We start from the raw sequence: 12954 nt of genomic DNA, 5'->3' as shown, positions 1-12954 counted from the left end.
CCACAGCCGCCACCACCGGCAACGTCGACGTCGCTCTCATCGGCTCACTTGTTTTCCCTCAACGTCAGCGTACCTGCACGTTGGGAGAGTAGCACGTGTAGATGTGTGTGCAGTGTGTGTAGTGTACGTAGCGTGCGTGTGTGTGGTGTGTGTGTAGTGTGTGTATGTGTGTGTGTAGTGTATGTAGCGTGTGTGTGTGTGTGGTGTGTGTGTAGTGTGTGTAGCGTGTGTATGTGTGTGTGTAGTGTATGTAGCGTGTGTGTGGTGTGTGTGTAGTGTATGTAGCGTGTGTGTGGTGTGTGTGTAGTGTATGTAGCGTGTGTAGTGTATGTAGTGTGTGTATGTAGTGCGTAGCGTGTGTGTGTGGTGTGTATGTAGTATATGTAGTGCGTAGCGTGCGTGCGTACCTGCACGTTGGGAGAGCAGCGTTTGCCGTTGGAGTGACGCGTATGAGAAGTTGTTTCCCCAGCATCCGCACCACTCGGCATGCCCTACACACTTGTTGTACTCCTTAAGCACCTGCACGGGTAGGAGGCGAGGGGTAGGGGGTCAGAGTTTTCAAGCAGGCCTAGAGTTAGGGTTATATGGTGTTCAAGGTAGCATTCAGAGTCGGGGTTACGGTCAGGGTTCGATCTCGAACCTGTCGACGCCTGCTGTGTATTTGGAGTTTGCGGTGTCTCTCTCTCGCGTGGATTTTTTCCCTGGGTCCTCCACATTTAGATTTGACTTTGCGCGTTTATAGATAATTTGGCTGCTGCTATGAATGTCCACGTGACAAGCCACTCCGTTGAGCCGTCACTTGTATAAAGGCTCAGTGGGACTTACCCGGTGAAATAGAAAATAAGCAATGTTGTGCGATCTGTTTCCCTTTCCACAACCTGGCACACCTGTTGTGTTGAGGTGCGGTTCGCTGTCGTGACGCTCTGACTCTGTGCCCTGACTGGACATCTGTGAGAAAGAGCTTCATAGCTCATCGGATTCCTCCTCCAGTTAGAAACACACATCCTCATTCTGTTCAAGATCCTGAAAAAGAGCCATATCGCTCCGTGGGCCTTACCTGGTTAAAAAAAAAGTTTGAATTACGAGTTACCCAATCGGAACCTCATTTGCCAGTAAAAAATATGATAATTGGTTGTTTACCCTTCCATCCGGCAACAAAACTGACGAAAAAAAAGGTGTCAGTTTTGTTGACAGATAGAAGGGTAAAAAAAACAATGATCGAATTACGAGTTGTTAAGATTGTTGGGCGCACTTCCACGTCAGAACAAACAAACAAGTATAACCTGTAAAAACAAAGTTTTTCACTATAAATCCTTTATATGCGTGGCGGCTAGAGTCCTCTCGTCCTCTGGCTTGAGATGGCTGCCACCTATGGGTCAGATGATTGCATTGCACCATTAAGCAATTGGTAATTAAATATCATATTTTTGTCCTAAAAAGTGTAAAATTTTGGAAAAAAATTTTCACGAACATTAATTGTCACGCGCAACGAGTCTGTGTGCAAAATGTCAGCTCGATTGGATCACGGGAAGTGGGTTAAAAAACGACTGAAAGATTTGCACGGTCGTAAGCGCGCAAGCGAACTTAATATAAAGGATTTAAAAACGGTGCGACGGGAAAAGGGTGGATCGGCACCTTTTTCTGCAGAGCACAGTGGAAGATGAAGATGAACGTGCCCTGGAAGGAGTTGAAGATGGTGAAGAGGTAGGCCATGACCAGAGTGGCCTTGTCGACGAGGAGGAACCCGAAGGCCCAGGTGACGCCCAGGAGGCAAAGCAGCGCCACCACGCCCAGCGCACAGGACCTGCGCGCACGGGAGGGGGAAACAATAACCACGATCACGACTTCGAGATGTGAAGCTTTCGTGACTGCAAGGATTCATATTCTTAGGTGTTTTCGGTAAAGTCACGTAGGTAAAAAATTATAATTAATAAAAATAAAATAAAAATCACGACGTTTCGGAGGCAACACAAGCTTCCGTCTTCAGGTGGAACCGTCACAGCCCGACAGCTGTATCAAGTAATATTAATTTAACATTTTTACCTACGTGACTTTACCGAAAAAACCTAAGAATATGACGATAACGACGGCGGCAAAAGTCAGTGCCGTGATAAGTATTTGCCGTCTGCGTGCGTTGTGGTTCTAGTTCAAGTTCATGTATTAGGTGTAGCCCTGTGAGCCATTCGGCTCTTGAATCGGGTGCAACCGCAACAAACAAAAAACATGAACAAGAAACATCTTAAAGTGAATATGTGACTAAGTGCAAACAGAAAATGCGAGCGATTTTTGTACGTTGAACTTCTTTCGCGCCCTACGTAGCCGACCGTGCTAATCGGAGGTGTGCGATTGGTCGGGACGAGCCTGTCTAGGCGGGGGCTCCCCCCGCAACGGCGTGCGTGCGGTGTAACGGTGTCCCCACGTGGAACAGGGGTGGGTAGTGGGTGTTTTTGGTTGTTGTTGCAAGTAGCCATAACAATTCGAAGAGAAATTGGATACAAATTGAAGAATCTCCCTCTACCCCCGAAAGCTCATCTCCCTCGGCTTCTACGCAAGAGGTTGGTGGGTGGTTCAATCCCGGACCGCGACGACCTGCTGCCTGTTGTGTATATCTGGAGTCTGCGTGTGTTCTCACGCTGTCCTCTCTCTCTCTCCCCATGGCGGTCGCGTGGATTACTCTCCTCCGGGATCCTCCGCCACATTTAAAAAATACACGACGTGTCCCCCACACACCCCCCCCCCCTCATCGGAATGGAATCGGAAGAAAAAACCGGATGACGTTACGCCTACGTACGTCACCGGAAGAGGAATGGTGCAAAGGGCGATCGTCACACGATGGGCCAGAGCGAACCTCTGGTCCGCGAGAGCTGGATTGAGCTCATCAAAGCGAAAACCCCAATTTGAAATGACGGTCGCATTTTTGTGCAGGAGTCATTGGCGACCAGGGTTCAATCGCGGGTGTCTGGGGACCAGTTGGTGGAACGAAAAGGCGAGGGAGGGCCCTATTGTGAAAAGTGGTCTGGCTGGCGGGGAAACTGCCAGCTTCACCCACCGTGTGTCTCGGCTGAGCCTCACGGGAAATGCGGTCGCTTCAAGTGATGAACCCCCCCCCAACCCCAACCCCCCCCCCCCCTAGCCACACCCCCCCCCACACCCGGCGGCCACCCCACTCACTTGATGTTCTCGAGCGTGAGTGGCGCCGAATGCTGCACCATCTTGTACACAGTCATCAGCAGGAACACGGAGTTCACCTGTGACAACACACGCGCACCACGCGTACACACGAGTCAACGAGTCCACAAGACGTTTCTTTTAGGGTTAGATTACGTGAACTATTTTTCGTGGCGATCAAACATGGCCGCGGCCGATTTCCCCTTCCGCGCCTTTTTTTTTGTAAGCGCCAAATTTCCTGTCGTTTGTTTGCAAACAACAGCGACCCACGTGTGGCCACTTGCTCAGTCAGTCTCGCTTAGTAAGATATTAATTTTGTGAGTGTAGTCATACCCCTCCCCCCTCATTCAAGCCGTAATTTAGAGAGCGAAAGCGCTGAGTACGTAAATCGCTAACATAAGAACCCGTTATTCTCTTCTCGCATCATTCATACGATGATGCGGTGAAGTAAACGTTCATACGATATTACGGTGAATGCTTCCAAAAACAATACTGTACCCAAATATTACTGTTAACTTACTTTCAATGTAAACATGAATTGCTCGTACGAATATTCTCTCTCTCTCTCTCAGAATCGACCGACTGATGTAGCAGACGAAACAATCATCTGGTTGAACGATTCTAAACCTTGACGCGGCAATGTTAGTTTACTCTGTTTTTCAAGGTCTTCTCAGTGTTATTCAATGTTGTTACATTTAGTTTACTATTACACTCTGAATTCTATGGCATAATTAACTATTTTTGTGCTTAAAGATCTTTAAAAAAAACTATATTTATATACAGTTTGTAGGAGTCTGGAACGGATTAATCGTATTTACATACAATCCAATAGGGAAGTTAGGTTCAAGTCACGACCAAACCGGGTTGCGACCAAAGTTATGGAATGAATTATGGTCGTGACCAGAGGTTCTACTGTACGGTGGAAAAGAAGTTCAACACACGTACGTATATACTGGCGTCGGTGTGGCAATCAGAGGTGCTTGCCTGCAATTTGGACTTTAGAACTGGACGGGCTTTTGTCACGAGACGATTTCGGGAATTCACGCCCAATACGAACGTGGGAATCGCATCAGATTCAGCACGGGACCTCTCGCAGATGCGTACGTCGAGCAGCAGACACAGCGACACGTCTCGCTGGCGGGAGAACGACGCCGCACCTCCCGTCCCCCGGCACAACGCGCACGCACGGTACTCACGAGGATGATGGTGGCCACGGGCGCAAGGAAACTCCAGATGAAATGATTGTCAGTCCTGAGCCAACAGCTGCAAGAGAGGACAAACGATCGCCCGGTTAGCCTGACAGGCCGGGATCGCGCATTCACGTGTCTGGTTTCACTCGCCAGCATCTGGTAACATTTGCCACCGTTCAGTAGCGCTTGAGGCCCCTTCTGGTAACATTGGGGGAGATTTGTGACATTTGTTGTATGTGAGGACATTCCCTACATCTGGTGAGACCGGGCGCCAGCCGGCAACACCGTGCTCCGGTTAGTAAGCCCAGGTGTCAGGTGTCAACACCAGGTGTGAACCGGCAACACCGAGCTCTGGTTAACAAGCCCCGGGCGTCAGGTGTCAACACCAGGTGTGAACCGGCAACGCCGAGCTCCGGTTAGCAAGCCCCGGGTGTCAGGTGTCAACACCAGGTGTGAACTGGCAACACCGAGCTCCGGTTAGCAAGCCCCGGGCGCCAGGTGTCAACACCAGGTATGAACCGGCAACACCGAGATCCGGTTAGCAAGCCCGGGGCGCCAGGTGTCAACACCAGGTGTGAACTGGCAACACCGAGCTCCGGTTAGCAAGCCCCGGGCGCCAGGTGTCAACACCAGGTATGAACCGGCAACACCGAGATCCGGTTAGCAAGCCCGAGGCGCCAGGTGTCAACACCAGGTGTGAACTGGCAACACCGAGCTCCGGTTAGCAAGCCCCGGGCGCCAGGTGTCAACACCAGGTGTGAACTGGCAACACTGAGCTCCAGTTAGCAAGCCCCGGGTGTCAGGTGTCAACACCAGGTGTGAACTGGCAACACTGAGCTCCGGTTAGCAAGCCCCGGGTGTCAGGTGTCAACACCAGGTGTGAACCGGCAACGCCGAGCTCCGGTTAGCAAGCCCCGGGCGCCAGCGGGCGGCGAAGAGGGTTGACGGGAGGGCGCGGTGACTGACGCGCGCTCGGTGCCGTAGCCCGTGTAGTCGACGGCGAGGGAGGCGGCGACGAGGGCGAGCGGCAGGCCGTAGCCCAGCAGGTAGAAGCACTTGCGGCGCGAGCGGCGCCCCTCGAACACCTCCACCAGCATGAGGTAGAGCTGCAGCCCCTCCAGGAACATCCACGCAAACGCCGCCAGGAACAGCAGGTGCAGCAGCGCCGCCAGCACGGAGCACGCCACCTGTGGAGTTGGCGTTACGCAGAATGTGAGTCTTTGTTCGGACGTGGAGGGAGAAATCCGATGAGCCAAGAAGCTGTTTGATGACAGATGTCCACCGGTCGGGGGGTCACGGGGGTCAGCGAAACAACACGAGGCATGTGAGTGGGTGGGTACGTGAGCGAGTGGGTGGGTTAGCGTGTGAGTGGGTGGGTTAGCGTGTGAGTGGGTGGGTTAGCGTGTGAGTGAGTGGGTGGCTGCGTGAGTGCGTGAGCGGATGAAAGAGCGCCAGTGCGAGAAGACGGGTGGTTGAGCGGGCGAGACACACGGAGACAGAAAGAGGTAGATCGAGTGGGTGAGAGAACGGGCGAGTGGGCGGGCGAGCGGGTGGGCGCACCGTGTACTGAGTCTTGTTGATGCCCACAAGGAACAGCAGCTGGGCAAGCAGCAGGCTGAGGCACAGGTTCTTGTGGACGGTGTTGCGGTCACTCTGGAGGCCGCTGAAGAAGCAGAAGGTGAAGGTGGCCACGGCGAGGCACACGAGCGACACCAGCACGCCCGCCCACGTGATCACCAGCAGCAGCAGCTCGTGGGCGCGGTGCCCGTACTGGCGGCACGGGACGCAGGCACGGGACGCAGGCACGGGACACACGGGGGAGGCATGAGGGCGCGTGGGCAGGTGTACGCACGCATCAGGGACTTCTTTCGCCAAGTGCGAAGCCGACCGTGCTCACGGGAGGTGCGGGGGAAGGACAGCAAACTAAACGTGAACAGGTTCTTAAAGACAGTTGTCAATTGAGATTTAGATCTAAAAGGTGGACAAGTGACAAAGACAAAGATCCCCCCCTCCGTATAGACCTTAACAGACTGTACTCATTTAAGGCTGAGTTGACCTAGGGGAGGCCCGGGACCGGTTTAGATAATCGTCACTGGTGTTAGCCGTGAGCGGGAATCGAACCCGGGTCGCCAGGTACATAGCGCAGCGCGCTAACCGCTACACTACCGCTCCCCATTACATTCACACACGCACTCACACACACTCACACGCACACACACGCACTCACACACTCACACGCACTCACACACACGCACTCACACACACACACGCACACACACGCACACACACGCACTCACACACTCACACGCACTCACACACACGCACGCACTCACACACACATACACACGCACTCGCACACACGCACACACACACACACAAGATACTAAGATTACCCGTGTAGCCTTAGCAGACTGGCGGGGCAAGTGCTGTTAGCGAGTAGCACCTATGAAGGCTGGCACAGCACACGAGGGGGTGGGTGGCCAGCACCACGCCCGGCTGCCTTTGTCTCCCAAGTGGCACGATGTTGACACACCGCAACAGTCACTCACTTGAGGCCGAATCGATTGAGATAATTAGTTGGTGGTCGTGAGTAGCGCAGCGCCCTAACCGCTGGGCCACCGCTCCCCCACAACATAAACATTACCACTATCAAATCAACATCGCCACTAGGGAGACAAAGGGCGTGGTGTTGGCCACCCACCCCCTCGTGTGCCGTGCTGGCCTTAATAGGTGCTGGCTAACAGCACTTGCCCCTACAGTCTGTTACAGGCAACACGGGGGATCTTTGTTTTGTGTGGGCGGGTGTCAACACCACCTCATCCAAACTTGACCACCACCAACATCACCACCATCACCTCCAATCACCAACCTCACCACACTCACCACCACCTCTTTACCACCAACATCACCATCATCACCTCCAATCACCACCCTCACCACACTCACCACCACCACCTCATCCAAACTTGACCACCACCAACATCACCACCATCACCTCCCGAATCTCCCCGCACCTCCACGTCGCTCCTCGCCATGAGCACAGCGAAGTTGTTGAGGTGGCTGCAGGAGCAGGTGGTGTGCGTGCTGTCGGTGTGCGTGCTGTCGGTGTGCGTGCTGTCGGTGTGCGTGCTGTCGGTGTGCGTGCTGTCGGTGTGCGTGCTGTCGGTGTGCGTGCTGTCGGTATACGTGCTGTCGGTGTGCGTGCTGTCGCAGCCGTAGCTCCACCAGTCGCCCCTCGTGGTGTGAGATGAGCAGTTCCAGAAGCAGCAGCTGCGGCTGAAGTGGTCAGACGTCTGGGGGGGGGGGGGTACGGGGAGGAGGAGGACGGTGACCATTTCGTCATTCAAGCACGGTGTGGATGCTGGGGATATTGGCCTTGCTGAGGACTTCTGTGTCAGGGATTCTGTCTTGCCACTTGATCCTCAGCAGTTTCCTCAGACAGCTCAAGTGGAGATGATTCAATTTCTTGGCATGGCGCTGGTAGACTGTCCAGGCTTCGCACCCATACAGAAGAGTTGGTAAGACAACAGCCCGGTAGACCTTCAGTTTTGTCTCCTGCTTGATGCCAGCCCTTTCCCATACCGTGTCACGTAGACGCCCAAAGGCTGCACTGGCCTTGACAATCCTGATGTTAACTTCATCATCTGTGTTCACAGCGCGAGACAGAGTACTACCAAGGTAAGTAAACTTGTCAACGGCTGAAAGCTTTTGCCCATTCACAAACATGGCGGGCTCAGTGTAGGGTTTCCCAGGAGCAGGTTGGTACAGGACTTCAGTCTTTCGGTAAAGTCACGTATAAAGATAAAACAATAAATTAAATAAGATGAGCGACAGCCGGGTGAAGGCGATGATGGACGAGGCGGGCGAGGAGTGCCGCGCAGACGGAGCGGACGAGACGAGTTGACGTGCGTGGGCGAGGTGGGGTTGCGGGCATTGCGACGATTCGATTAATATCTCACACGGGGGAAGGGAGAAGGAGGGAGGCAGGGGGGTGATGGCTTACCCATTGCGCGATTTGGTTCACCCAGGTGGAAGTGCAGTTGCTTAAATCGGGACCTCGTGCAGACCAGGCTCCTGTGATGGCATCGCAGGTGTAGAGCGCCGTGCCTGATGCGTGCGCACACAAAGACAAAGATCCCCCGTGTGGACAGACGTTGCTGGGCCAAGTGCTGTTAGCGAGCGCCTATGAGAGACGGCGCGGCACGCGATGGGGTAGGTGGCCATCCACCACGGCCGGCCGCCTTCGTGTCTTCGGCGATGTTGTTTACGAAGCGCACCGTGTTACTATTAAGCTGCTAAACACAAACATTAGTTTAGCGGGTGCCCACTGAGCTGTGTAGCTCTTTGTCCAGAAGTAACCTGGTAACAAGTGATAGCTCAACGAAGTGGATTATCGCGCGGAAATCCATAGCGGCGGCCAAACACTCTAAACGCGTAGCGGCGTCGATTCTAAATGTGGAGGGAAAAACCGGAGGACCCGGAGAAAAATCCACGCGACCACGGGGAGTGAAACATGCAAGCGTCAAATCCACGCGCGCCAGGGTTGGGATCGAACCCATGACTACCAGGCGAGGTAGTGAACGTCTAGACCACGGGAGCGGCGGCACAGCGGTTAGCGCGCCGTGTCAGCCTTGATAAGCGCTCGCCAAAGGCGGCCTGCTTGAAGCCGTTTGTGCAAAAGAGCTCCGTGGCCCATCGGATTTTCTCCGGGATGAACAGAGACTCCCGATTTCGAAAGATGATTCTGCGTGGCAATCGGTTATCACGCACGCGCAGCGATCATCTGGTCCGGAGTGATATATAAACTGGCAATGGGTGACTACCAACCTTCACCAATGTCCACTGACCAGCGTGGTGAAGTATGGTCAAACCAACAAAGTGTGTCGGTCATGGGAGTTGTTCATCCAGCAGTGGATTGAGAAAGGCCTGTACATTATTATTATTATTATAGCTACGATATGATACAATGACACGTAGCAGGCTTTCGCGACCCATATTCATAATAAACATTTTTGGGTTAGATCGCGTTATTAATGTGTTGCAACCCTCCACCACCCGACACGGCCAATCGGTAAAAAAGTGTCACGTTGACAAAAAATAAATAGTTCACTACTTTAGCCCACCGGTGTGTTGAAGAGTGAATCCACAACATTTACAATTGAGTAGCACGACGTTTCGCTGGTAATTACATCATCCAGCAGAATTGTGAAGCCCTCCACTTGACTTAAATAGAGTAGCAGCAGCAGGATGACGTCATCATTTAACCCATTCAGGTGCAGTGATTTGAGGCGGAGGGGGGGGTTATTGTAATTATATACTAGATGAGTAATCAGTCAATTGTTATGATTCCTCTATAAGGAGTTGTAATGTGTATTGTTTAATAACTGAACCAAATCACCATACCCAATCAGGTACAGAAATAAGTGGTGGCGGAGGTGGGGGAGGGTGTTATTGTAATTATATACTACGTTAGTAATCTGTTAATTAGTAAATTACTAACAGAAGTTGCATATCGGATTAATTGTTTATGTGGCAGATGCTATACTGGACAGACGGGACGAAACATCAGCGTAAGACTAAAAGAACACAAAATAAATCACCACCTTTGTCTCCCCAGTGGCGATGTTCACACACCACACATGTTCAATCTTAATTTTGGAGCTAATTTTGGAAAGAACCAAAGAATACCACACATGTTACTCGTTTGAGGCCGAGTCGACCTAGGGGAGGCCCAGGACCGGTTAAAATAATCGTCACAGGTGGTGGCAGAGTAGGAATCGAACTCGGGTCACCGGGTTCGTAGCGCAGCGCGCTAACCACTACACTACCGCTCCACACACACACACACGCGCTTGCTGCAGACACACACAACTTTGCGTACGGCAGTAAACGACTCAAATATTAAACCAATGCTGCGCGAAGAACGCCTTAGACCTGCAACACATTTGTGTTTTACTTTCCCCGCGGAGGATTGGGGGGGGGGGTGCGTGACATGAGCAGGCACACTGCGTGACGCTTCCACATACGGGTCACATGACAGAGATGTGACGTCACAGCTCAATTGCCGTGCAAAATCTCTGCATTATTGCGCCCCCCCCCCCTCACCAAAAAAAATACAAAAGTCTATTTTTATCATTTGTTCATGGTGTACAGTCTGGAATGTACCCACATGGCAAATTTCAAGTTTGTTGCATGTCGGGAAGTACGCTAAACTTTTGAACAGACACACATATTCACAAATTTCCCTTTTATATATAGATTACAATTACAATTCCTTATAGGGGGAAACACATACTAATTAACTGATTACTAACGTAGTATATCATTACAATAACCCCTCCCCCACCTCCGCCACCTCTGATTTCTGCACCTGATTGGGTACGGTGATTGGGTCTAGTTATTAAATAATACACATGTAGGGTCTTCCTCCTGGAGACACCGGGTATTTAGATTCACACGGAGACCAGGTCTTTGCTCAGGGCTGCTCGCCGTTTATTTTCTTCCTCTCTCCACACTTCCACCCGACGCGACCCCACGTGAGCTCCCGTCCACGCCTCCCTCCTTCCTCCCTCTCTCCCGAAGCTACTTTTTCTCAACCATCCTGAACACCTCCTCTGTCGGCCAGGGTCTCTGGGGAGGTCTGGACCACGTACCCAAAGCAGCCATACACATACACACACGCTCAGACACTCAAACACCTTCGCACTTTCACCTCCACTCTCCCTCACACACTGTGAGGAGCGCCCCCACGCACTTCACTTGTGCTCATCAAAGACAAAGATCCCCCGTAAAGCCTTCAACACACTGTTGGGGCAAGTGCTGTTAGCGAGCAGCACCTATGATGGCCGGCGCAGCGTACGAGGGGGTGCTGTGGCCAACACCACCACGCCCGGATCTTTCACGCTCACACCTTCACCCACTCACACACGCACACACTCCCACTCTCCTCTCCCCCCCTCTCTCTCCTCCTCTCTCTCCTCGCCTCCCGCTCTCTCCCCGGCTCTTCGTTTTCCGTCCCTCTTCCCGTGCTCGCCCCTCGTTGGGTCTCCGCGGTGCTCCACTACATCACCCCCCCCCCCGTGAAGAAAAATCAGCCGTCCCGGCTGCCAACGTGATGTCAGAGAAGAGGGGGAGAAAAAAAAATGAAATAACATTTTTCGAGCGACCCCTACGACCAGCAGCCAACAACACAACAAGCAGAACAATAACGCGGAGCACAAGAAGGTAGGATAACCACAAGGGACCAGATGGCCCGTGCAGAGGCCCCCCACTCCATGACCCGTCGTGCGGAGGGTGCAGGAAGGGTGCTCAACAGAACAAGCCACTCCTGGGCCTCGTCCCCGAGGCTGGTCCGCCTCCTGGAGTCGGAGCCTGGTCCTGCGGTGGCGTTTCGGTGCGGCGAGACCGCTCCCCCCTGGGTAGGGGCGCAGGCGTGTCCGTGGGGACTAGGTGCTGTGATCCTGCGGGTGGAGCACGGAGAAGATGCACCCTGACGCACTGCCTCACGACACCCGCGACCCGGCTCGTCGGACACATCAGGGGATGATTCAGCGGAACAAGGCACGTATCTCATCAGATCTCTTTTGCCGGTGTAGAGGAGTAATATCGGGATGTGACGTCGTGCGCGCTGGGCGGTGCGATGACGCCATGTCTCCTCGTGGTACTTAAGGGGGACCCCGTGGGAGCCCGGGATGGAGAGAGGTTGAAGAGACAGCCGGGGGAAGCGCTCAGGGAGTCTGGAGAGAAGGCGGCTCAAGTTGTGGAAGGTGCTGCTCTCCCCGGTCGGTCGGTGTTGGCTGATCCCCCGATCCGACTCGAGGCAGAGAGCCCAAGAGCTATCCGAGCTAGGGACAGACGGACCCAGTGTAGGGCACCTACCCCTGGTGGAAGTTATCAACAACCCCTATTAATAAACCGGCAGAAGCCCTTACAAGAAGACCTGCCTCCGTGTCGTCATTTGCACCTCAACACCAGAACCAAAATATAGTAACAGGGTTTTCCCCCCTTTTTTTCTGGCAACAAAACTGAAACCTTTTTACGAGGAATCATGTCCGCATTAACCGCAAGACTTGTGGTAAAAATGCAACAAAAAACACACTGATAATATATGCATTGTCCTTGAAACTGACTGGTCCACACCAGAGACGGCTTGGTGTGGACCAATCAGTTTCAAGAACAATGCATATATTATCAGTGTGTTTTTTGCTTGCATTTTGAACACCAGTATTGTGGTTAATGCGGACATGATTCCTTGCAAAAAGGTTTCAGTCTTGTAGCCAGAAAAAATCCTATTATCAAGGCACATACCTCTTCAACCGAGAGGGCTGCACAATCCGACGGCGCTGGCCGAATCAGATGCGCACGCACTACGGTCTCCAGACCTCGAAAACCTCCACTGGACCCTGCCATGGCCGATATAGTTTACGGGACGTCCCCAGGGGCACCTGCGGGCAATGCAGCCAGGCCTTATCACCGATTTAAGAGCCGAATGGCTCACAGGGCTATACCTAATAAATGAACTTTGAACTTTGAACCTTGAACCAACCTCCGGACCCCCGGGGCACCGTCAGCCTCTCACTTGCTGCTTGCCGGCTGG

At 52.9% G+C, this 12954-nt stretch overlaps 1 protein-coding gene across 1 annotated transcript in view; it reads right to left on the bottom strand.

The window, feature by feature from the left end:
* Positions 1 to 407: 407 nt before the first annotated feature.
* LOC133362224 (adhesion G protein-coupled receptor L3-like) overlaps positions 408 to 12954 on the bottom strand; it is a gene marked incomplete at its 3' end in the record, with an annotated part of 28284 nt that continues 15737 nt past the window's right edge. Inside the window, exons 8-16 of the mRNA XM_061581160.1 lie at positions 8362 to 8465; positions 7545 to 7651; positions 7373 to 7442; positions 5919 to 6128; positions 5325 to 5545; positions 4365 to 4431; positions 3172 to 3248; positions 1636 to 1804; positions 408 to 519 (exon numbers count right to left, since the gene is read on the bottom strand). Coding sequence (XP_061437144.1) covers positions 408 to 519; positions 1636 to 1804; positions 3172 to 3248; positions 4365 to 4431; positions 5325 to 5545; positions 5919 to 6128; positions 7373 to 7442; positions 7545 to 7651; positions 8362 to 8465 — 1137 coding nt within the window. The remainder of the gene's footprint in view (positions 520 to 1635; positions 1805 to 3171; positions 3249 to 4364; positions 4432 to 5324; positions 5546 to 5918; positions 6129 to 7372; positions 7443 to 7544; positions 7652 to 8361; positions 8466 to 12954) is intronic.

Source organism: Lethenteron reissneri, unplaced genomic scaffold (assembly GCF_015708825.2).
Source record: "Lethenteron reissneri isolate LAM-NWPU_2019-01 unplaced genomic scaffold, ASM1570882v1 scaffold_1407, whole genome shotgun sequence".
NCBI classification, from domain to species: Eukaryota; Metazoa; Chordata; class Hyperoartia; order Petromyzontiformes; family Petromyzontidae; genus Lethenteron; species Lethenteron reissneri.
This window is presented reverse-complemented; position numbering and strand designations above follow the sequence as displayed.